General features: G+C 42.0%; 1 protein-coding gene across 1 annotated transcript in view; it reads left to right on the top strand.

The window, feature by feature from the left end:
• Positions 1-25088, top strand: part of FANCI (FA complementation group I) — a 141555-nt gene that overhangs the window by 110095 nt on the left and 6372 nt on the right. The window contains exons 24-34 of the mRNA XM_007946090.1: positions 1338-1504; positions 1826-1908; positions 3391-3507; positions 6112-6163; positions 7475-7602; positions 7702-7770; positions 7915-8008; positions 8296-8483; positions 9771-9824; positions 9907-9966; positions 22604-22675. Of these exons, the coding sequence (XP_007944281.1) occupies positions 1338-1504; positions 1826-1908; positions 3391-3507; positions 6112-6163; positions 7475-7602; positions 7702-7770; positions 7915-8008; positions 8296-8483; positions 9771-9824; positions 9907-9966; positions 22604-22675 (1084 nt within the window). The remainder of the gene's footprint in view (positions 1-1337; positions 1505-1825; positions 1909-3390; positions 3508-6111; positions 6164-7474; positions 7603-7701; positions 7771-7914; positions 8009-8295; positions 8484-9770; positions 9825-9906; positions 9967-22603; positions 22676-25088) is intronic.

Here is a 25088-nt window from a genome sequence, read left to right as displayed (position 1 = left end):
TATGACCATCTCAATAGATGCAGAAAATCAGAATATAACATAAATTCATGATTTAAAAATGAAATATAAAAAAAAACTCTTTAACAAACCAGAATAGAGAGAACTTTCTCAGTCCAGTAAAGGAAATCTATATTTAAAAAAAAAAAAAAAAACCCTATGGTTAACCCCAAACTTCATGGTGAAATACTGAATCCTTGAGGACTTTGTTTTCAGTAATGGATTCTTGGATATGACACCAAAAGTACAAGCAATCAAAGGGAAAAAAAAATAGGTAAATTGGACTTTGTCAGTATTAAAAATGTTTGTGCATTAAGGGATATTCTCAAGAAAGTGAAAAAAACAATCTTCAAAGTAGGAGAAAATATTTGGAAACCATATATCAGATAACAGCTTAATATCCAGAATATACAAAGAATTTCTACAATCCAACAATAAAAAGCCAACCCACTTTAAAAAATGGTCAAAGGACTTGAATAGACATTTCTCCAAAGATAGTATACAGATGGCTAGAAAACACATGAAAAGATGTTCAGCATCATTAGCCATTAGAGAAATGCAAATCAAAACCACAGTGAGATACTACTTCACTCCCACTAGGACTACTGTGATCAGAAAATAAACAAGCATTGGCAAGGATGTGGAGAATTGGAACACTTGTCTATTGCTGGTGGCAATATAAAAGGTTGCAGCAGCTATAGAAAACAGTTCAGTGACTTCTCAAAAGGTGAAACAGTTATTATAAAAACTTGAAAGCAGGGACTGAAACAGATGTTTGTACCCCAGTGTTCAGAGCAGCATTATTTACAACAGCCAAAAGATGGAAGCAACCGTGTGTCCCATCAACAGATGAGTGGATAAACAAAAGAGTATATGCATACAATGGAGTGTTATTCACCCATAAAGAGAAATGAAGTTCTGATACATGCTATGACATGGATGAACCTTTAAAAACAAGCTGAATAAAATTAGCCAGAAAAAAAACCAAAGCCAAACCACTGCCATCGAGTCAATTCCTAACTCAAAGTGACCACGATTGGGTTTCCGAGGTGGTAAGTCTTTGTGCAAGTAGATTGCCCAGTCTTCCTTCCATGGAGTGGCTGGTGGGTTTGAACCACCAACCTTCTGGTTAACAGTCAAATGCCTCAGGCACTATGCCACCAAAACGCCTTAGCCAGATACATAAGGACAGATACTGTATGGTTCTTTTTATACAAGGGATCTAGAATAGACAAATGCATAGTTACCAGGGACTGCAGGGGGTGGAGAATGGGCAATTAAAAAAAATTGTACCTCAGTGAACCTGACTTTGAAGATAAAATCACTTTTCTCATCTTTAGGGTCTTGCTATGGAGATACACTTCAATTCCTACTTCAGTGGAAGAGTCAGGGAAAAAAGAGAAAGGAAAGAGCATCTCACTGCTGTGCTTGGAGGGTTTGCAGAAGATACTGGATGTTGTACAACAGTTCTATCAGCCCAGAATTCAGCAGTTTCTCAGGGCTCTGGGTAGGTCCTTGAATACTGATAAATTGCCTTCATCTGAGTTTCTTCTTCTGTTCCAAACCTCTTTATTCTGTTTGTTAACCTACTAGAGGACACCTGAGAACAGTCCTAATGTTGCAAAGGAGTGACATCTAGTGGATTCAGAATCAATCCTTACTGGATTACATTTAACACAAATAGTGACTGGAAAATGGAATATTGTGTTAAGACATTACAGAATTTTACAAATTCATTTAAATCTGCCTCCAAACATTTGGGTTTTCTAAAATTTTAGTCAAAAAAGCGTGAATCCATAAAAAAAAGATAATATTCTTTTCCTTTCAGATAACGATGTCACAGATAACGTGGGAGAGGAGGCAGAAGTTAGTGTCACTCAAAGAGCCGCATTCCAGATCCGGCAGTTCCAGGTGAGACACCTTGGGAAGCTGCTTTACTTGCCTGAGGCTCCTTGCAAAGTGACTGTGTACAAGGGCAGCTGGTGAGACTGGGCAGATGGTGAGCAAGTAGGACAGGAATCTTTTTTCTGGGTCATCACCCAAGCAACAGGACATAGCTCTTGGAATAGAAAATAATGCATTTAAAAAGGATTCGGCAAGAATTTGTGTTAACTACCCCAACATGCAGAACTCACTGTCTCCCAGATCATAAAGAGTTGGCATAAGGAGAGATTCAGGAGTTTGTGGCGTTTGTCTTTAAATCCACAGTTTGGTTTTGTCTGTCAGATTGCTTAAAAGACTGAACAGTGAAGCTTATCCAGTTTCTACTTTGACAAGAGTTGTCAAAATAGCAGCATCTTCTGTCACACAGAATTTCTTTATTTAGCAAAGAATTTTAAAGTTCCTCCTATGACCAGGACTGTTGTAGGTGCTAGAGATTTAGCAGGTAACTAAGAAGACAAAAATCCCCACCCTCACAGAGCTTACATTGTAGTGGGGAGAGACTGTCAAACAAATAATAAAATGTGTAGTATTTCAGTGATGAGAAAAGGAATAAAGGCAGACCTCAGAGACATTGCAGGTTCAGTTCCAGACCACTGCAATAAAGCAAATATTGCAATAAACCATGCCACATGAATTTTTTGGTTTCCCAGTGCATATACAAGTTATGTTTACACTATACTGTAGTCTGTTGATGGAGCTCTGGTGGTATAGTGGGTAAGATACTCAGCTGCTAACCAAGAGGTCAGTGATTCCAAACCACCAGTTGCTTCATTGGAGAAAGATGAGGCAGTCTACTTCCATAAAGATTTACAGCTTGGAAACCCAATAGGGGTTGTAATGAGTTGGAATCTACTCAGTGGCAGTGGGTTTGGTTTTTTGGAGGTTTGTAGTCTATTAAGTATGTAATAGTGTTATAAAAAAGTTTGAAATACTGTGAGAATTACCAAAATGCTGTTGGAAAAATGTTGCCGATAGACTAGCTTGATGCAGAGGTTGCTATGAACCTTCAATGTGTGTTTTTTTGTTGTTGTTTTTTAAAAAAAACTATCTGCAAAGCACAATAAAATGAGGCATGCCCATAGAGAAAAATCAATAGGGAAGATGTGTAGAGAATGCTGGGTTGTTGGGGGTGGTCTAAATCTGAAGTGAGTAGGAGAGTTCCAGGGCATTGTGAGCTACCAAAAATCAGGATGCACAGTTCATTCCTAATGTGCATTTGTCGAAGAGAAGGAAGGGGTTGGAGGAGTAAGAGTCCTTAGTTCTTTTAAGAGATTCTCAAAGAGGTTTCTGGTCTAAAGTAAGTTGAGAAACTACTGTTCAATCCAGATTTGTTTCCAGATTTTATCTTAGAATTTTGGCAGTTTTGAATTCTTTCTGTCTCTGCCTCAGGAATCTCTTCCTGGTAGGAATATACCTGCTAATGTTCATGTATATACTTTATTTTCTCAGAGGTCCTTACTGAATTTACTTAGCAGCCAAGAGGAAGACTTCAATAGCAGAGAAGCCCTCCTTCTAGTCAGTGTTCTTTCCAATTTGTCCAAGCTGCTGGAGCCCTCCTCCCCTCAGGTACTGGTATCACTCATTAACTCCTAATTAACATCCCTCAGAAGGCAAGGATTATTGCATCTTTAAAGTATATAAATCTAAATGTCTTCTTAAAGTGTAGCTTATTTAAAATAACATATTTAATTATCCTTCTGAGTTAACATAAGACCTGTAAGATGTATTCTTTTCTACTCAGTGTTTCTACCATGTTATACTTACATGCCGCCATTACAAGGCAAAAACATACTGCTGCTTTTTGGCCACTGTTAAGAGTAAACAGAAAACACTACAGAGAAAAAATCTTAAGTTTATCTTCGCTACCTTCAACCTTGTTTATCTGTGTTCTTCCTCACTTTCGGTGTTTCTCCCTTCTTTTCTAAGGGAAAAGTATAGACTGTTAATGATGAAGGTGGCAGCTGGCGCATTCAGCAGTTGGCTCTGTCAGCAAGGTTACTTGATGCTGAGATCAGGGAGTTGGAGGGAGGAGGGGAGTCAACAAAGAATGATGAACTTGCAAAGTGTGACTAATGTTCCAGAGCAGAAACAACTCTGCCAAGATAGGTGATATGTGTATATGTGTAGGTGTGCACATATATGTGTAGAGTTGGGCACCCATGTCAGTGTTCACACACGTGAAAGAAGAGAAGGGCCACATCTGGATCTGTTCCATTCAGGAGTCATTTTCCTATAGAATGATCAACAACATCTCTGGGAACCCTGGGCTGTGTGCTCCTACAACATCTGCTTCCTGATCTGTGGAGAAGATAAGGCTACTTGTGTCTGCCCTTGTTTGGGAAGAGCTAGTCTTCTGGAGACTATGCCTAGAGAATATCAGCCACTCGGAGGGAGGTCTCTGTAGGAGGTCCTGGAGACAGAGGGAGAACAATGTGGAACAAAACTCAAAATCATTTAAAAAAAAAAAAAAGCGGGGGCGGGGGGGGACACACCAGGTTTGTTGGTCTGATAGAGCCTGATGGAACCCCTGAGACTGTGGATGGCTCCTAGCTGCCCTTCAGGTCTGGAATTGAATGCACTTCTGTGGCTTCCAGCCAAACAAAAGACACATATGAGCTGAACATTTACATTAGGTAGATACACTCCTTGGAGAGATGAATTGTGGGAGAATAGAAGGGCTGTGTATGCACAGGGAGACAGCTCAGGGTGCAGGAGTGCATGGAGGGAAGGACACAGGGAAGAGGTAACTATGGAGTGGAAGTGAGAGAGGAGCTGTTGCATTGTGGGAAATTACAATCAATGTCATGAGACAAATTGGATGTGAACTGCTGTAGGGAAAATGAATTTGCTGTGTAAACTTTCACCCAAATCACAATAAAATTTTTAAAAATAAAAGAATACAGTGTAGAGAATGTTACAGTGTGGAAGTATTGGAAGGCAGACTTGATTTTCCTATTGTCTTAGTTTCAGATTGCCCAAAGAAAATCCCTTTGTTTCTCACTTTATCCCAGCTTCAAACAACCTATCTTCGCTCTGCTTTCAGCTTCATCTTTCATACTACTACTTTTGCTGCAGAAGCAAAAGATTGGGAAAGAAACCGAGGAATAGCACAAGAGAATTGGGGTAGGGAGACGTTTGGGGGAAAAAAATAAAATTCGGAAAGGCCAAAACTAGGAAAATTATTAATTTACTTTTAAGCCTCCCTCCCCCCAATAAGTTCAGATAATCTCTTAAAAATTTTTTTAATTTAATTTTGAATGAGCAATAAAGTTACATGATTAGAAATTATAAAAAGATTTATGGTAAATGGTCTTCCTCCTATCCATGTCCTCTACCTCCTCAGTTCCCCCTTCCCAAATAAGTAAATACTTTTTTTAGTTTCTTATGTGTCCTTCAACAGTTTCTTCATTCCTGTACAAGCAAATTTGAATATAGATTCTTATTCCAAACCCTTACTCCTCTTCACATAAAGGCTTATTATTCTGCAGCTTGCCTATCTTATTTAACACTGTATCCTGGAGATCTTTTATATCACTACATAGACAGTTTTCAGTTAGCCTCTTATTTACTTTTTTCCTAATCTCATTAGTCATTTTGCACTTAAGTATTTAACTGCATTTCCATAGCTTTATATAGCCTAAAATCCATTCCACAGAACTGCTGAAGCAGGAAGTTGACTTTACCTGAAAATTCTATCTAGTTTTTGTCTCTTTCATTTCTTTCTTTTTCTCTCCTTTGGCCTCTTGATTCCTAAAAGTCAATTCTGCTGTTTTTCTGGCCAGGCTCTTACTCTCCCACATCTCTGTTAGTTAGCCTGATATCTTCATGTGTGGAGAGCATGGGGGCAGGGAAGGAGAACATAGAGCTTCAGCCATTGGCCATGATGGTGGGCCAACAGGCTTAAGTGATAAGGACCGAGACCTCAGGACCTTTGGCTCTTAATGGATAGAGGTTGAGAATTAAATTATATGTTATGAAAAAGGTATTAGTAATTCTCCTAATTTTGGACTTATTTTGATGTTGTTCATAGTCAGTTACCACTTTAGATCAGGAACATATTTTGGCAGGTGATTTTCTTAGACTTGGCAAGATCTAAGGCTGTTATATTCTGCCATTACCTAGAGCTATCTTTGGCATGTTTTGTTAATATCTGAATGATCTTCAATTCAGTTTTTGCAGATGTTATCCTGGACATCTAAGATGTGCAAGGAAAACAGCCTAGGTAAGGTTCCTACCATGTTTCCTTTTATACTCTTTAAAAAATCATCACCACCTAAAGTGGGAGAACAATGTGGAACACAACTCAAATCATAAAAAACACCAGGTTTACTGGTCTGATAGAGCCTGGTGAGACCCCCAAGACTGTGGCTCCTAGTTACCCTTCAGGCCTAGAATTGAACTCACTCCCATGGCTTCCAACCAAACAATAGACAGGTATATAAGGTGAACATTTACATCAGGTAGATAAACGCCTTAGAACAATCATAGAACAGAGGGCAGTATTTGCACAGGGATATAGCTCAGGGGGCAGGAATGCATAGGAAAGGACACAAGGAAGAGGTAACTACAAGGAGGAAGTGGGAAGAAAGCTGGTATATTGTGGGGATTGCAGTCAGTGTCATGAAATAAAACATATGTGGACTGCTATATGAAAAATGAATTTGCTCTGTAAACTTTCACCCAAATCACAATAAAAATTAAAAAAAAAAAAAAAAAATCACCAAATAGCATTTAGAAAAGATAGGCCCCATTACACATTTACCAGAATGACCAAAATGAAAAAGATACACAATACCAATGTAATTGTTGGCAAGAATGTAAAACTTTTGGAACTTTCATTCACTGTTGGTGGAGGTATAAGTTGGTCTAACCACTCTGGAAAACTGTTTGGCAAAATCTCACTGTGACCTAGCAGTTGTACTCTCAACAGAAATATATAGAAGAATTCTCATAGCAGCACTATTTTAATAGCCCCCCAAAAAAAAAAACAAAACTGGGTGGGGAACCCCAAATGTTCGTCAGCAGTAGAATGGATAAATAAGTTGTGATATTATTCACATGATAGAATACTATACAGTAATGGGAATGAACAGCCTATACCTACACATGACAACATGGAGGAACCTCATAAAAATAATGTTGAACAAAATGAGCGAGACAGAGTCCTCACTATATGATTTCCTTTAATAGTTCACAATCAGACAGAACTTGTCTGTGATGTTAGACATCAGGATAGCAGTTTGCCTTGGTGGGGCAAGTGAGGCAGAAGGGAGCTTTCTAGGGTGCTGAGAATGTTTTATTTGTTGATCTGGATGATAATGACTGGCCAATAATGAGAAACGTCTGCTTTGGTTTGTCACATGGATAAAAGTGCACCATTGTGGGAGCTTGTGCTTGGCTGGAGTTTGTACAACACTGGGATATTGTGCCTGGGACATGACAAGCCATGTATTCTGGTTAGCACCCCTCTACCTCCCCACCAAAGAACCTAACTGGGTTATAACTTGTAACTTTCTTTCCTTCCTACTCCTAGAGGATGCCTCATTTTGTAAGGGCTTAATGAACTTGCTCTTCAGCCTCCATGTTTTATATAAGAGTCCTGTCTCCCTGCTGCGTGACTTGTCCCAGGATATCCATGGGCAGCTTGGAGACATAGACCAGGTACTGCAATAAGCCTTCAGTACAACGTACTGTGCAGGGATGGAGCTGAGGGGGGACAGCCTTACTGCCATTACATCTCACCTCTCCTTTCCTCCCCAGGATGTGGAGGTGGAGAAAACAAACCACTTTGCCATGGTGAATTTGAGAACAGCTGCTCCCACTGTCTGTGTAAGTGTTGATCCTGAGCCAGGGACTAGCCGTGTCGTTCCTTCCATTCTTCTCCATGTGAAGAGTAAATTGTAGTGGCCGTGGTGACTGTTACCCCATCAGCTGTATGCAGTGAGGCAACCCAGGCATTGTTTTCTTTCACAGTTACTTGTTCTGAGTCAGGCTGAGAAGGTCCTAGAAGAAGTAGACTGGCTAATCACCAGGCTTAAGGGACAAATGAGCCAAGAAATCGTATCAGGTAAGATGAGTTCAAGGCAGGGGCCAGGGAATATGATGAGAGCAAAGTCACCCTAAATCCATGTTGGACTGCTGCATAAAAGTGGGCCCCTGAGCTGGATTTTTAATATAATGGAAGAAATGGAGGGTAAGATTCCTGCAGCAATCTCTCTACATGATGAATTAACGTATTCATTTTCCTTACAGACTTCCTACTTAATGGTATTTAGTTGATTTTAGATTTCTCTCACTCTTAACTGGAAAATAACACCGATTGGGTTTGAATGTGTCAATTTTGTTTCCCTTCAGAAGAGGACTCTTCTCAGACAACCCCACCAAATCATCCCATTGAGAAAGCCATCATCATTCAACTGGGAACTCTGCTTACATTTTTCCATGAGCTGGTACAGACAGCCCTGCCATCAGGCAGCTGTGTAGACACCTTGCTAAAGGACCTATGCAAAATGTACACCATTCTTACAGCACTTGTCAAGTATGTGAGTATCTGAAAGATGGTCAGGTTCACTACCACCATTCCATTCCAGCCAGCCAGGAGACAAGACCAGGACAGCAGCCCCCTGAGCTGCAGTGCCCCTGAACAGAGCTCATGACTCCATCTTTGCAAGTCATGGTTTGATTCTGGCTTGGTCAGTGAGTGTCAGGGTCCTCTGAAGGCCAGGGAATAACAGTTGATAGCATACTTCTAAATCTGCTTTTGGAAACCCTTATTTCCTTGGAATAGGAGCATCTGATTAAGAGTTTATACAACTTTCAAACTCTTAAGTCTTAATCTGCTCTATAGCTATAGAATAACATCTGTTTCCTGTAACACAAAATTAGACCAGTTCCAACCAGTCTGAGCGCTAAAGAGATGTTTTTTCTTTCTTTCATTCCTTTAACAAAACCAGTTGCCATCAAGTCATTTCTGACTCATGGCAACCCCATGTGTGTGAGCAGAACTATGCTCCAAAGGGTTTTCAGTGACCGATTTTTCAGAAGTAGATCACCAAGTCTTTCTTCCAAGGTACCTCTGGGTACACTAGAACCTCCAACTTTTCCATGTGCACAGTAACTGCTTGCATCACCCAAGGACTCCATTTCTTTAACAAATAGATGTTAAATGCCAGGTCAGACACTAAGGTGGAGAGGAAGATTATTTAAAAAACAAATACAAGGCATACTTTTTGCCTTATTGAGCTTAAGTTAATGCTTCTTAGTATCTTAACAACAAACACTTTTTCTTGCACTTTGTAATATTTTGATCCTCAGCATTCAGAGAGTGATGGGAACCAGGTAGCTTAGTTCTGACTGCAATGAACTATGTTAAAATAATTACAAAGGGATAGACAACCCAGAAAAGACACCCCACAGTTTACCTAAGTAAAGTTCGGCCATCCCTTACAATGTGCTGCATGATATGGCTACTGAGCTTCTGTAATATAAATACAGAGCACCACTCCTCTTCATTGACATTTTTAAAAGGACCAACGGCAAAGTCACTGGTTTTCTCAATGCAGGGACTATCACCTTGAAGGAATTTTAAAGCAATGAGCTGAGAAAGTCAGCAACAAACCCTTCCTTGCTGGAGAGCTCAAGAGTATTGGAGGAGGGAGAAAAGACAGCCTTGTGTCTTGGGTTCTCCATGAACATAGTAGCTTTTTTTCTTTTCCCTCTGCATTCAGTGATGAGTCACCCTCCATAAACTCACTGAAATAGTTGACTGTAGTTTCATAAGATATTTATGTAGGGTGATATGCTAAATCTAAGAATCTTTTGTCTGTTAGTATCTCCAGGTGTGTTGGAGCTCCCACAGAATTCCAAAAAATATGGAAAAGCTGGTGAGTTGAGAGTGCCTTTCCTAGGAATGGGGAGAGGGTTTTATTCCTGCAGTTACATTGGCTTCCTTCTTCTTGGCTGCAGGTGAAGCTGTCTGGTTCCCATCTGACTCCCCTGTGTTATTCTTTCATTTCTTACGTTCAGGTAAGTGATCCAGCATCAGTACCAAAACAGATCAAGTAAGAAAGGACTTCCTATGTTCCAGGGGCCTGCTTAATCATCTGAGCTGAGTGTATATCACATTTCTACTTACCATAAGCCAGAGGTGCCCATCTGAGACCAAGCCAAGGCCTGAAGGCTTTGCAGCAGGAAAATCTTTGTCCACACCATTTAATGGTAATAAATTGGTAAAAAGCATTTAATATGGAGAGAAAAAGCACTTGATGTGCTTCCATTTAGCGTAGGAAAAGAACAGCATGCTTGGGCTAAAAGACTTGGTTTACTTCTGGGTGTTTCCAAATGCATGCCAGTGTGAATAGAAGCAAGCACATGAAGAAAGACAGACATCAGACGGCAGCAAGTTAGAGGGAGTATGGGCTTTTTCTGTCATTTGCCCAGAGCCCTTTTCTTCTCCCTCTATATTAATATAGTAATAGTCTCCTTCAAGGTTTGGAGAAATTTTAAATGCCTTTTGCTCACAAATACCATCAGATTCTTGAAATACTTAGTCCTCTTTACTATTTATTTAAACCAAGGTTTCTCATCCTTAGCACTGTTGGCATGTTGGGCCACATAATTCTGTTCTAAATGGTTGCCCTGTGCATTTAGGATACTTAGTATCATCCCTAACCTCTACTTACCAGATGCCAATAGGAACCCCCTAGTTGTGACAAACAAAAATGTCTCCAGACATTGCCAAATGTCCCTGAGAGACAAAACCACCCACAATTGAGAACCATTGGCTTAAACACATGAAGTATGAGAAACCTATTGCTCTGGTTACCTAGTACCACTCTAACAAGAATACACCACAAATGGGATGGCCTTAACAAACAGGAGTTTATTCTCTTACAGTTTGTAGACTTTAAGTCCAAGTTCAAACTGCCAGGCTCTAGGGGCTGGGTGAAAGCCCCTCAACCTTGGGGTCCAGCTCTGCCTCCTGCTTCCAGCCCACTGGAGCTAGAAGCGTTTCTTCATTCAGACAGCCACTGGCTGCTGAGGCTGAGAAGCCCCAAGGTTGACGAGTAAAAAGGCATAGTCCTGATGTTACCAAACCACACGGCAGGCCATTAATTTAAGTCCATTGTAAGTCCCAAGGTCAGCAGAGCATGGCAGGCTGCTGAACAACGACCCGGCTACATGCAGGGTCCAAGTGTGCCATAAGCTAGAGGCTATCCCCAAGGCTTCTCCTTACATACATGAAGCAGACCACAGCCGAAAGGCAGCTACTCAGCTGCTTGTGGTAGATCCCATCATGGAGTTGATTGCCATTGTCATCATGGGGAATAACTGCCATCAGCTGCCCAGCCACTCAACCAGGCCCAGCCAAGTTGACATACAAATTTAGCTACCGCACCTACTATATCCTAAGGCCACTCATTTACGTACTGAAATAAAAGTTTTGCAGAGCTGTTATCTGATCTTTAAAGACTCACAGAACGGGTCCACTAAGTGTCAATCCTGGCCAAGATTCTAGAACCAATTATTAAAGCAGTGGGTTGAGACCACTTCGATAGTAATGCTGCACTTGTTTTCTGCCTCCATACCACCTACAGGTGCAACATCTTCCTGTTGAAACTTGCCTCATTATGTGCATTAGGTTCTTCTTTCCCTCCCCTTGACGATCAGTGATCAGGTGGCCTGTCATCTGATGTTAGCTGGAAGTTCTCCCTTGCCTTGGTACCAGTTTCATGATCTGGATTAGGAATGCATCATCCATTTTCTGTGTCTGGCCAGGCAAGCTATCACTTGTGGTCCTCTCCTTTTATCTCACCCAAATGCTTGCAGGCATGCTTTCTCACCCCTCATCCTCATACATTTCCACGTGGGTGACTTTCCATGTGTTATTCTGCCATACAGATCTGTTGTCTGTATATAGAATATATCCTTCTGTTCCTAAATTTGGGTTTTGAGTTCTGTTATCTCCAAGTCTTAATGCCTGTAATTCCACTGTGACAGGCTGGGTTCTCTAGAGAAACAAAACCAGTAAAGCTTATAGAGAGAGAGAAAGAGAAATTTATCTTAGGAACATGGTTCAAACACTTATAGAAGCTGGCAAGTCCAAAGTTCTTGGAACAGATGTCAAGCTGGAGGCTTTTCCTGACTCATACAGCTATAGGGACTGACGATCTCAAGGTTGGCAGGCAGTATACTGGCTGTTGACTCCCAACAAATGACGAATCCAAGATCTCCAGGCTGAATGGTGGATTGTTTGCTCACGGTCAGTTATAGGCAGCACAACAGGATCCCAATCCACAGAAGAGTGTCTCTTTTCCCAGGATATCCATAAGTATATTGGAAGCAGACCACACCCCCAGAGAAATTCCCTTCCAACGGATTGGCTGCTCAGAACATATACATCCAATCCCATCATGGGAATAACCCACATCATAATGTATCACAATGTAATTCTGTATATAAACTGCATAGAATTGTGGTCCAACCAAGTTGACACACAGCTCCAACTATCACAGTCCACCCCTTGTCAGCTTGGCAGTTGTACACATCTTCTTTGTTGCTGTTGTTAGGTGCCGTCAAGTCAGATCCTACTCGTAGCGACTCCTCCTTGGGTTTCCAAGGCAGTATCACTACAGAAGTAGATTGCCCAACACATCTTCTTAACCATATATAATCTCTAAATTAGGACAATTTTAAATTCATATTTACACCTAACATGATATGCTAACATGCGTACAACTGAAACGCATTAACCTTATTTACATTTCACAGTTCATAACAGAAGGAAACAAAAATATTTGGTGCACATATACAATGAATAAATATAAGAATCACAGTCCTCCTTTCTGCAATTGGTCATGTGGTCGTAGCTGATATTCAGAACTACTTTGTTCCACCACCCATTCTGTATTTCCCTTGCCCTCAGCAAGCACCTCAGCAGGTCGTTGTTCTTTGTCTGGTGGGGTGATCCATACCTTCATTGCTGAAGGGTCTGGGCCATTAGTAGTCATATCAGAATTGGGTTGCTATGATTTTCCATTGATTTTAATCACAGGGCATGGTAGTACTAAGAGACATCCTAAAGAATCTCCTATATTCCAGATGTATTCCTCTTTACCTCCATTATGTAAAGTCAATCCAATTTCCCCTTGGTAATCAGGATCTATCACACCAAATAGTACAGTAACACCCTTCTTTGTCTGTTGATCCAGAGGTTTGAGGAAGCCAAAATAGCTAGATGGCATTCTTTTTTTTTTTTTTTTAAATTGTGGTTTGGGTGAAAATTTACAGAGCAAATTCACTTTCCATACAGCAGGTCACATACACTTTGTCTCATGACATTGACCACAATTCACCACAGTGCCAACAGCTCCCCTCCCACTTACTCCCAACAGTCACCTCTTCCCTGTGTCCATCTCTCCATGCACCCCTGCCCCCTGAGCTGTCTACCTGTGCATAAACAGCCCTTCTTTCTCCCATGCTTGTTCTCTCCAAGGAGTGTATTTACCTCAGGTAAATGTTCAACTCCCATGTCTGTCTTTTGCTTGGCTGGAAGCCACAGGTGTGGGTTCAGTTATAGACCTGAAGGGCAGCTAGGGGCCATAGTCTCAGTGGTTCCACCAGGCTCTATCAGACCAGCAAACCTTGGTCCCCCTCTTTTTTTTTTTTCCAAATGCTTTTGAGTTTTGTTCCACATTGTTCTCTCTTTCTATCCAGGGTCTCCTACATAGATCCCCCTTCGAGTGGTTGACATTGGTAGCTGGGCATCATCTAGTTTTCTGGTCTCATAGTCGTGTAGGCTGCAGATCACATGGTGTACCAGTTGCTAGGACTAATTCTGTCCATGAATCTTTGGTTTTCTTCATTCTTCTTTGCATTGGACGAAGAGAGACCCGTCATTGCATCTAGATGGCTGCTTGCAGACTTTTAAGATCCCAGTTGCTACTCGCCAAAGTAGGAGGTGGAACAAAGTTTTGTGTAGTATGTTATGCCAGTTGAACTTGATGTCCCCTGTGACTATGGTCCTGGGCCCACAGATTCAACTACTTGGTCCCTCTGGGTAGCTGGCTGTGACCCAGAAGTGAATACAACCTTGTCCCTTGTTAGCTGAACTATACACCAGGTGGCATTCTTAACTTCCAGTTCAATGCAGTCAGTATTGTGTCTCAGGTGGGAGTGTTCCTTCCTTTGGGACTAAGATCTTCAGACCCGCAGAGCATAGGGTAGCAGGGACAGAAAGCAAAAATTTTTTGAGTGGGTCACTAGGGGTAATAGTGAGCAGTACCACTCCTGTTTCCATCCCTTGGTTCCTGGACCCGTGCATCCTGGCTATTCAAGAAACAGCACTCTATATTGAATGCTGGTTTAGAGCATATACAGCCTCCTGAAGAACATTGCCCCAACCCTTCAAGGTATGCCACCTAGCTGGTGCCATAATTGTGTTTTCAGTAGGCCATTCCATTGTTCTATCAAGCCAGCTGCTTCTGGATGATGGGGAACATGGTAAGACCAGTGAATTCCATGAGCATAGGACCACTGTTGCACTTCATTTGCTGTGAAGTGAGTCCCTTGATCCGAAGCAATGCTGTGTGGGATACCATGATGGTGGGTAAGGCATTCTGTAAGTCCACAGATGGTAGTTTTGGCAGAAGCACTGCATGCATGGAAGGCAAATCCATATCCAGAATAAGTATATATTCCAGTAGGAACAAAACACTGTCCTTTCCATGATGGAAGTGGTCCAATGTAATGAACCTGCCACCAGGTTGCTGGCTGATCACCCTGAGGAATGGTTCCATATTGTGGACTCAGTGTTGGTCTCTGCTGCTGGCAGACTGGGCACTAAGGAGTGGTGGTAGCCAAATCAGCCTTGGTAAATGGAAGTGCATGTTGCTGAGCCCATGCATAACCTCCATCCTTGCCACAATGACCACTTTGTTCATGAACCCATTGAGCAATGACAGGAGTAGCTGGGGAAAAAGGATGGCTGGTTTCCACTGAACATGTCATCCTATCCACCTCATTGTTGAAGTCTTCTTCTGCCGAGGTCACCTTTTGGTGGGCATTCACATGAGACACAAATACCTTTACTCCTTTGCCCCATTCAGAGAGATCTGTCCACATACCTCTTCCCCATACATCCTTGTCACCAGTTTTCCAATCATGCTTCTTCCAAGTCCCAGACCATCTGGCCAAGCCATTAGCTGCAGCCCATGAATCCGTATACAGTCGCACATCTGGCCATTTCTTGTTCCATGCAAAGTGAACAGCCATATGCATGGCTCAAAGTTCTGCCCGTTGAGAGCTTTTCCCTTCACCACTGCCCTTCAAGGAAGTCCCAGAAAGGGGCTGCAGTGCTGCTGCTATCCACTTTTGAGTGGTGCCTGCATATTGCTCAAAACCATCTGTAAACCAGCCATGAGTTTTCTCTTCCTCAGTCAACTGATCATATGGAACTCCCCATAAGGCCATAGGTGCAAACTGAGAGAGGGAAGGTAATGTGACTGGAGTGGAGACCATAGGCATTTGGGCCACTTCCTCATGCAACTTATGTGCCTTCAGGTCCTGCTCAAGCCCAATCTCTGATACATACCACTTCCATTTAATTATGGAGTGCTGCTGTGCACATCCAACTTTATGACTCTGTGGGTCAGACAACACTCAGTTCATCATGGGCAGCCCAGGCCTCAGAGTGACTTGGTGGCCCATGGTTAGACATTCAGGCTCTACTAAAACCCAGTAACAAGCCAAAAGCTGTTTCTCAAAAGGAGAGTAGTTATCTGCAGAGGTTGGCAGGGCTTTGCTCCAAAATCCCAAGGGTCTGTGTTGCGATTCACCAATAGGGACTTGCCAAAGACTCCAAACAGCTTCTCTGTCTGCTACAGACACTTTAAGCACCATTGGATCAGCCAGATCATATGGCCCAAGGGACAGAGCAGCCCACACAGCAGCCTGAACCTGTTACAGAGCCTCCTGTTCTGTGTCCCACTCAAACTAGCAGCTTTCCAAGTCAGTTGATAAATAGGCCAAAGAAACACACCCAAATGAGGGATATGTTGCATCCAAAATCCAAAGAGGCCCACCAGACATTTTGCCTCCTTTTTAGTTGTGGGGGGATACAGTACTTATCCTTCACTTAAGTAGGAATATCTCAACATGGCCCACACCACTGGACCCCCTAGAAATTTCCCTGAGGTGGAAGGTGCCTGAATTTTTGTTGGATTAATTTCCCACCCTCTGGCACACAGATGTCTCACCAATAAATCTAGAGTCATCAATACTTCTTCTTACTAGGTCCAATCAGCATAATATCATCAATATAAAAGACCAGTGTGATGTCTTGTGGAAGCGAAAGGTGATCAAGATCCCTGCAGACTAAATTATGTATAACATAGTGCTGGGGAGTTGACATATCCTTGAGGAAGGACTGTGAAAATATATTGTTGGCCTTGGCAGCTGAAGGCAAACTGCTTCTGATGGTCCTTTGAAATTGGTATTGAGAAAAAGGCATTGGCCAGATCAATAGCTGCATACCAAGTACCAGGAGATGTACTAATTTGCTCAAGCAATGAAACCACATCAGGAACAGCAGCTGCGATTGCACTTTTATAATCTACTGTGATTCTTCAAGATCCATCTGTTTTTTGCACAGGCCAAAGAGGCAAATTAAATGGGGATGTGATGGAAATCACCACCCCTATATCCTTCAAGTCCTTGATTGTGGCAGTAATCTTTGCAACCCCTCCAGGGATCAGTATTGCTTTTGGTTTACTATTTTTCTAGGTAGAGGCATTTCTAGTGGGTTCCACTTGGCATTTTCTACCATAATAGCCCTTACTCCACATGTCAGGGACCCAATGTGGTAATTCTGCCAATTGCTGAGTGTATCTATTTCAGTTATGCATTCTGGAACTGGGGAAATCACTACAGGATGGGTTCAGGCACCCACTGGACCCACTGTGAGATGCACCTTAGCTATGACTCCATCAGTAACTTTCATATGCGCCCCACTCTGACTGGTGGGCCACATTGATGCTTTGGGTCTCCTGGACAGTTCAGAGTCAGTGTCCAGTAATCCCTAAAAAGTCTGAGTATTTCCTTTTCCCCAATGAACAGTCCCTCTTGTAAAAGACTTAACATCCCTTTGGGGAAGGCTGGGAGAAAGATTGACATTATAAATTTTTGGCAATGTAACGGGATCCTTTCTCAAGGGGACCTGGCCTCCCCTTCATTCAAGGGGTTGTGAGTCTGTAAACTGACTCAAGTCTGGAAATTGATTGAGAGGCCATGACTCTATTCTGCTGATTCAATCTAGGCTGCTGTTCATGTGACCTAGAATTCTTCTGTCTCTATAGATCAAGTAAATATTTAGTAGGTTTGCCATGTATCTCACTGCTAGGAACACCATGACTAAGTAGCCAATGCCATAATTCCACATGAGTCAGAGTATTCTGATTACTGTTCTGACTCTGCTCTCCATTATGGTAACCATACCCACCTTGCCTTTGTTGATTAACTGCTGCCACCTGGCCCCTACTACCACAGGGTCCAATCAGCCCCATAGTAGTTAAGTGTCTTAGTTCAATTAGGGCAGTTCCCACTGTCAAATAGGGCTTACATAAAATAGCAATCACAGCAGTCTTCAAGGATGCTGGGACTCCCTTCACAAATATTTTCCAAACCATACTGGTGAAAGGTGTGTCCTCTGGATTCTCCATTTCTGGCTCTAGGGGTCTAATCTGATAAATCCATTATAAGAGGCCAATTTCCCTAAGCCTCTGGATACCTTCTACATTATACCAAGGCAGGTCTGGTACTTCAACTTAAGGTAAGCCACTGCATAATCCATGCTTCAGTAAGCCAACCAAATAAACAATTAGATCCTTTCCTAATGTCTCGAGCTGAGACATTGAATGAAGAATCCATACTTAGTGGTCCTAAATCAATAAACTTAGACTGATCCAATCTTACATTCCTTGCACCATAATCCCACACCTTCAGTAGCCATTCTCATACGTATTCTCCAGGTTTCTGTCTGTACATGTTAGCAAAATCAAGTAGGTCTATTTGGGTGTAGCATACCACCTCCTCAGTCACACTTTGTGTTTCACCTTTTGGGGCTTGCTTGAACTTTAGTTATAGGTCTAGCAGCAACAATGGGTGGTTGAGGCGGTTCCTGAAAACATTCAGGAATGTCTTCCATGGCCTCTGCCTCAGGCAATGACCCAACAGGAACATTTGGGTTAATCCCATCAAACTGAGGCAGAAGGGATGACGATTTTATAGTAATCCCTTCAGATGGCAGATATTCAACAGAATTTACAGACTGCATATCCTGAACTTCTTGACTATCTGCCCATATGTCCCCATTCCAGGTTTCAGGATCCCATCTTTTCCAATCAATGCCCTCACTTTAACTTCAGACACCATTCTGGGTTGGTAATTTAATTGGCATTGTAATCCAGCCACCCTTACAATAAGACTCTGGGTTTGGTTTTCAGCAATATCAGCTCTGTTACTAGAAGAAATAAGGCTTTCTTTCAGAGAACAACTGGAAACATTGAGGTCTTTTATGCGGCTTTTGAGCTGTGATTCAGCAGCCCTAAACTCATCTCGCTCTTTCACCACTTTGTCTAGCATAAGTAGGACCAACCAACCAGCTTCCTTATACTCCTCATGCTGACAGAATTGCAGAAAAGTATCAAATATGTGATCACCCAGAGCCTCACTTAAAGTACTTGATCTATTGGTGTACTATTTTGCATATTAATGTTGCCACCTCACGCCACGGATTAGCAGGGCCCTCTTTACTAACAGAGGCAGGGTCACCAGTGCCTTTATGATTAACAGAATTGGAGAATCAAAACAGAATTGGTGAGAACTGATTTAGGAATCCCATGCTTATGATTTTCTCTCTCTAGAACCACTCCCAGTACCAAATATGTTAGGCTGGGTTCTCTAGAGAAGCAAAACCAGTAAAGCTTATATATACATACAGAGAAAGAGAAATTTATCTTGGGAAAATGGTTCACACACTTATAGAAGCTGGCAAGTCCAAAGTTCTTGGATCAAACATCAAGCTGGAGGCTTTTCCAGACTCATGCAGCTGCAGGGGCTAAGGAGCTCAAGGTTGGCAGGCAGTACCAGCTGTTGACTCCAACGAATGACAAATCCAAGATTTCCAGCCCGAATGGTAGATTGTTCACTCATGGCCAGTTGTAGGCAGCACAACAGGATCCCGATCCACAGAGGAGTGTCTCTTTTCCCAGGATGTCCATAAATACGTTGGAAGCAGGTCACACCCCTAGAGAAACTCCCTTTCAAAGGATTGGCTGCTCAAAACATATACATCCGATCCCATCATGGGAATAACCCACATCACAACTGCTTAAACCACACAGAATTGTGGTCCACCCAAGTTGACACAGCTCCAACTATCACCGTCACATTTCATAAAGTATCCTTGATAAGCTGAGATACCAAAAACTCACTGCCATCGAGTTGAATCCAACTATAGCAAACCCCATTCAGTTTCCAAGGCTGTAAATCTTCACAGAAGCAGACTGGCCAATCTTCTGTGGAGCACCTGTGGGGTTTGAATAGCCAGCCTTCTGCTTAGCAGCCAAATGCCTTAACCACTACTCTACCACAGTTCCTTATTAACTGAGACAGTCCTCAAAAAAAAAAAAAAGATTCTGTGAGAAATACTGTATTTTCATTATGCCCATTAGTGTATTAAATATGCTTAGAAGTCCAACCATAATTAATATGTTCAACAGTCATTTTCAAACCTATTCAAGACCTTTTTTTATTGACAGTTGTTATTTGGCAGAATAGTATTCCATAGAATACAGGTGGGGAAACACTGCTGTAAGACCATGTTTACTACTGTTTTTATCATCTGCAAGCTACTTTGTCTATTCATTTTATTAGGAGCAGCTTACATTTAAGAAAACCGTACCTTGTACCTAAGGAGCTCTGGTAGCACAGTGCCTAAGACATTTGACTGCTAACCAGAAGGCTGGCGGTTCACACCCACCAGCCACTCCACAGAAGGAAGACAGGGCAATCTATTTCTGTAAAGATTTACCACCTTGGAAACCCATTGGGGGCCACTGTGCATCAGAATTGACTCTGGCAGTGGGTTTGGTTTTTGGTACCTGTGCCTGGTACTGTGCTAAGCACTTTTCATGTATCCCTCCTTAATCCACAACTTTGTGATAGTAGTTATTGTTACTGTTATTTGCCATCGAGTCGGCCCCGACTCATAGCGACCCCTCCTTGGGTTTCGGAGGCAGTATCACTACGGAAGTAGGATTGCCCAATCTTCCTTCCGAGGAGTGGCTGGTGGGTTTGAACCGCCAGCCTTCTGGTTAGCAGTCAAGTGCCTTAGGCACTGTGCTACCAGAGCTCCTGTGATAGTAGTTATGCCCATGTAAATGATGAGAATAAGATTAGAGAGGTGAATTGAAATGTCCAAGAACAGACAACTATAGGAGGAAGAGGTGAGATTTAAATCTCGATAGTTAGTGTTTTTTAGAAGGTCTATTGGTATAGCAGCTAAGTGCTAGACTGTTAACCCAAAGGTTGGTAGTTCAAACTCACCCAGCAACTCCATGGGAGAAAGACCTGGCAATCTGCTCCCATAAAGATTACAGCCAAGAAAACCCTATGAGGCAGTTTTGTTCTGTCACATGAGGCCGCTATGAGTTGGGATTGACTTGACAGCATATAACAGTGATAAATGTTTTAGGCTTTGTGGGCCATGGTCTCACTCGATTCTGGCATTGTAATGCAAAAGCAGTCACAGACAATATACTTGTGTCAGTATTCTACTGAAATTTTACTTCCAAAAACAGATAGTGGGCCAGATTTGGCCTGTGGGCTGTAGTTTGCTGACCTTTGCTTTAGAATACACTTGATTCTGACATGTAAAATGTTAGAGGGTTTTGGGTTTGTTTCTGATGCCGTTCCACAAGCATTTTCTTCCATGAATTACCAGGTACTTATAGCCTATTTCCTTTTTCCACATTATGCCTACTCTTCACAGAAAAACCCATTTTGTGTATTCCCTAGTCATTTTCCCCCCTCTTCATCCATGTTTCCCTTAATAACCTACTGACAAGTCCACTGACCCACAGGTTTTTCTCTTTGTGAGATGTACTTATTGAGCAACCTTGGGTGAGAGCCCAGGGTTCTATTAGCTACAATTCTTACCTAGAAATCAGGATTGCATTTCCCACGGCCTTCAGAGAGCAACTTATTCTCTTATAACCCTTTCAGTTTTTCCACAACCTTGTATCTCAGTAAGAGGAATCAATGAAAACATTAGCATTGCTCCAAAACCATTAGCATTCAGCCCAAAACTGCATACCTTTAAAAGATACTTCTCTTCTGGCTGAAACCATAGTTTTAGTCTTACCCGTATCAGCAGGAATGGGTAATAGGTTGACTTAAGGATACATTGATTTAGGGATGCGTCCTGTGATTCACTCCCCACTTGTCCACATGAGCTCTATTTATAGCTGCTTCCCTGCCACTCCCATAACAGATTGTCACCCTCTACCATCCTTTTCCCACCTTCTGGGGCCAAAAATAAATTTATTTATACCAGCCCCTCTGGCATCCCTACTGTTCCTTATTTTTCAGAACCTGCCACATGGAAGCAGCCTCCTGCCTCTTGTGTGGCTCGAGTGGTATAAACCAAAAACCCATTACCATTGAGTCAATTTCCAACTCAGCAACGCTTCGAGACAAAGTAGAACTGCCCTGTAGAGTTTCCAAGGCTGTAAGTCTTTATGGAAAGAGACTGCCTCATATTTCTCCTGTGGAGTGACTGGTGGGTTCAAACCACTGACCTTATTAGCAGCCCAATGCTTTAAGCATGGCACCACCCAAGCTCCTTCTGGTGGTATAGTTTCTCTCCATTGTCTGATCTCCATGTTTTATTCCCTTACCTGTCCTTGGAGCATATATGTTCTGTTCCTAGAAGGTATATACTTCTTACTTTGGGTAAAAGCTTCCAAATTCTCATGTACCTCAAGCTGGGGAAGTTCTCGGCCTCTCCTGACTCAGGTCTATCTTTTCCTTCTTAGTTCCCTTTATTAGTTCTCTCTCCATCCTTTATTCTCTGATAATCGACAATATTGGGAAATGTTCCTATGCCCCTTTTAAAAGCTTCTTGAACTTTAGCTTTAATGAGCTAACCAAACTGCTTCTTAGATACACCTGGTGATTTCTCTGTGGGCCCTGGAACAGCCTCCTAAGTTTCCCCTTCCATAGGGAGCCCTTTCAGCCAACTTGCAGTTTGGAAATGTTTTTTCCTGCTACCACCTTGATGATCCCCATTTTACCATCCTTTTGAACCTCACTAGTCCCTTGGCTGGCCAGGTACAATAACTCAGTTGGTCCTACCCTCAACCTCCATGTACTAGAGTACAAATTTTAAACCTCTCAACAACAACAACAACAAAAATACCTGAAAATTATAAAGCATTCATGAAATGTTTTCCATCTGCCAGCAACTGCTGCACTGATAACCCTGTTCATCCAAACTTGCTCCCATCAGAGTCCCATACTCTGTTGTAATTACCTTTTAGGGAATTCCACTAGCCTGTTAGCTCTGTAAGAAAATCTTTAGCAATTAATTTGTTTCTATTTTTAGAACAAGAAGAGTAAGAGCCTGAAATCTGCAGGAGAGAAGAAAAAGAAGACTGCTGCTGTTGCCACAGCCATGGTAAGCTGTTGTCAAATGATCATTAAAATACACCTGCTGGAGAACCCTGAAAACTATGCCAAGTAAAAGGAGCCAGTCCCAAAAGACTGCTTATTGTACGGTCCCACTTATGTGAAATGTCCAGAATAGGCAAATCCATAAATAAAAAGTAGATTTTAGTGGTTGCCTAGAGCTGGTGGGGAAATCAGCCACAGGGACCCAGGTGAGGAGAGGGAACCCAGGCCACACCCCACCAGCAGCAAGGTGGGAAGGCAGGGAGAGGACAGAAAAGGCAAAGGGGACCAGAATAGATCAAGGAGTCAGCTGCAGGGATCCAGGTAAGGGTGGTTGGAGGGGTTTCCAACGCCTAAGGGAGACAAACTTGTCTGTTGGTTTCTCCTACTGTAGTGACATGTTGCTGTGAGTCTTGAGGCTCTGCCACTGGTGTTTCAAACACAGTGGGGTGCACATGGTGCAGTTATCAGCCCAGTTTGCAGACTGAAACAGACTAGGAAGAAGGAAGAGGCCATCTACTTCTCAAAGAATTGTCCAGGGAAAACCTTATGAATAGCACAGAAACACTGTCTAATACATTACTGCACAACTTCATGAATAGTCCAGAAACATTGTCCAATATAGAGGAGGAAAATGAGTCACTTAGTTTAGAAAGCTCTCAAAGTAGGACTGGACAAGAGCTGCATTATCAGAGTAAAATGAGCCTTACTCATATGGATAAGGTAAAGCTTTCAAGACCTCCATTTGCTGACGTGATACCACTCAAATTGAGGAGAAACAGCAACAAACATGCATTAATAATTGGAACATGGAACATACAAAGTATGAATCTAGAAAAATTCAAAGTTGTCAAAAATGAAATGGAATGCATAAAAATTGATATGCTAGGCATTAGTGAGCTGAAGTGGACTGGTTTTGGCCATTTTGAATCAGACAGCCATATGATCTACTATGCTGAGAACAACAGTTTAAAGAGGAATGGTGTGACATTCATCATCACAAAGGATGTTTCAAGAACTGTCCTAAAGTACAATGCTGTCAGTGATAGGATAATATCCATACGCCTACAAGGAAGACCCGTTAATACGACTTGTATTCAAATTTATGCACCAACCACCAAAGCCAAAGAAGAGGAAATTGAAGATTTTTATCAACTCTTGCAGTCTGAAATTGACCAAACATGCAATCAGGATGTGTTAATTATCACTGATGACTGGAATGCAAAAGTTGGAAACAAAGAATCACCGGTACTTGGAAAATTTGGCCTTGGTGACAGAAATAATGCTGGAACTCGCATGGCAGAATTTTGTAAGACCAATGACTTGTTCATTGCAAACACCTTTTTTCAGCAACACAAATGGCAGTTGTACATGTGGACTTCACCAGATGGAACACACAGGAATCAGATTGACTACATCTGTTGCAAGAGGTGATGGAGAAGCTCAGTATCTTCAGCCAAAACCAGGCCAGGAGCTGATTGTGGAACAGACCATCAACTTGCTCATATGCAAGCTCAACTTGAAGTTAAAGACAATTAAAACAAGTCCACAAAAGCCAAAATATGATCTAGAATATATCTCTCTTGAATTTAGAGACCATCTAAAGAATAGATTTGATGCATTGTACACCAGTGACCAGAAATCAGAAGAATTGTGGGATGACATTAAGAGCATCATCCATGAAGAAAGCAAGAGGTCACTAAAAAAAGAAGACAAAAATGGATGACAGAAGAGGCTCTGAAACTTGCCCTTGAGTGGAGAGTAGCTAAAGCAAATGGAAGAAATGACAAGATAAAAGAATTGAACCAAAGATTTCAAAGAGCAGCTTGAGAAGCCAATTACTATAATGAAATGTGCAAAGACCTGGAGTTAGAAAACCAAAAGGGAAGAACACGCTCGGCATTTCTCAAGCTGAAAGAATTGAGGAAAAAATTTAAGCCTCAAGTTGCAATATTGAAAGAGTCTAAGGGCAAAATATTGAATGATGCAGGGAACATCAAAAAAAGATGGAAAGAATAAACAGAGTCACTGTACCAAAAAGAACTGGTCAATCTTCATCCATTTCAGGAGGTGGCATATGATCTAGGACCAATGGTACTGAAGGAGGAAGTGGAAGCTGCAATGAAGGAATTGGCGAAGAACAAGGCTCCAGGAATTGACGGAATATCCATTGAGGTATTTCAACAAACAGATGCCGCACTGGAGGCACTCACTTGGTTATGCCAAGAGATGTGGAAGACAGCTACCTGGCCACCTGACTGGAAGAGATCCATATTTGTACCCATTCCAAAGAAAGGTGATCACAGAGAATGTGGAAATTATTGAACAATATCATTAATATCGCACTCAAGTAAGATCTTACTGAAAATAATTCAAAAATGGTTGCAGCAGTATATTGACAGAGAACTTCCAGAGCTGCA

Source organism: Orycteropus afer, unplaced genomic scaffold, assembly GCF_000298275.1.
Source record: "Orycteropus afer afer isolate SDZICR_OR568_19922 unplaced genomic scaffold, OryAfe1.0 scaffold00150, whole genome shotgun sequence".
Taxonomy (NCBI): domain Eukaryota; kingdom Metazoa; phylum Chordata; class Mammalia; order Tubulidentata; family Orycteropodidae; genus Orycteropus; species Orycteropus afer.
Note: the sequence above shows the minus strand (reverse complement) of the source record. Positions and strands in the feature narration are given on the sequence as shown.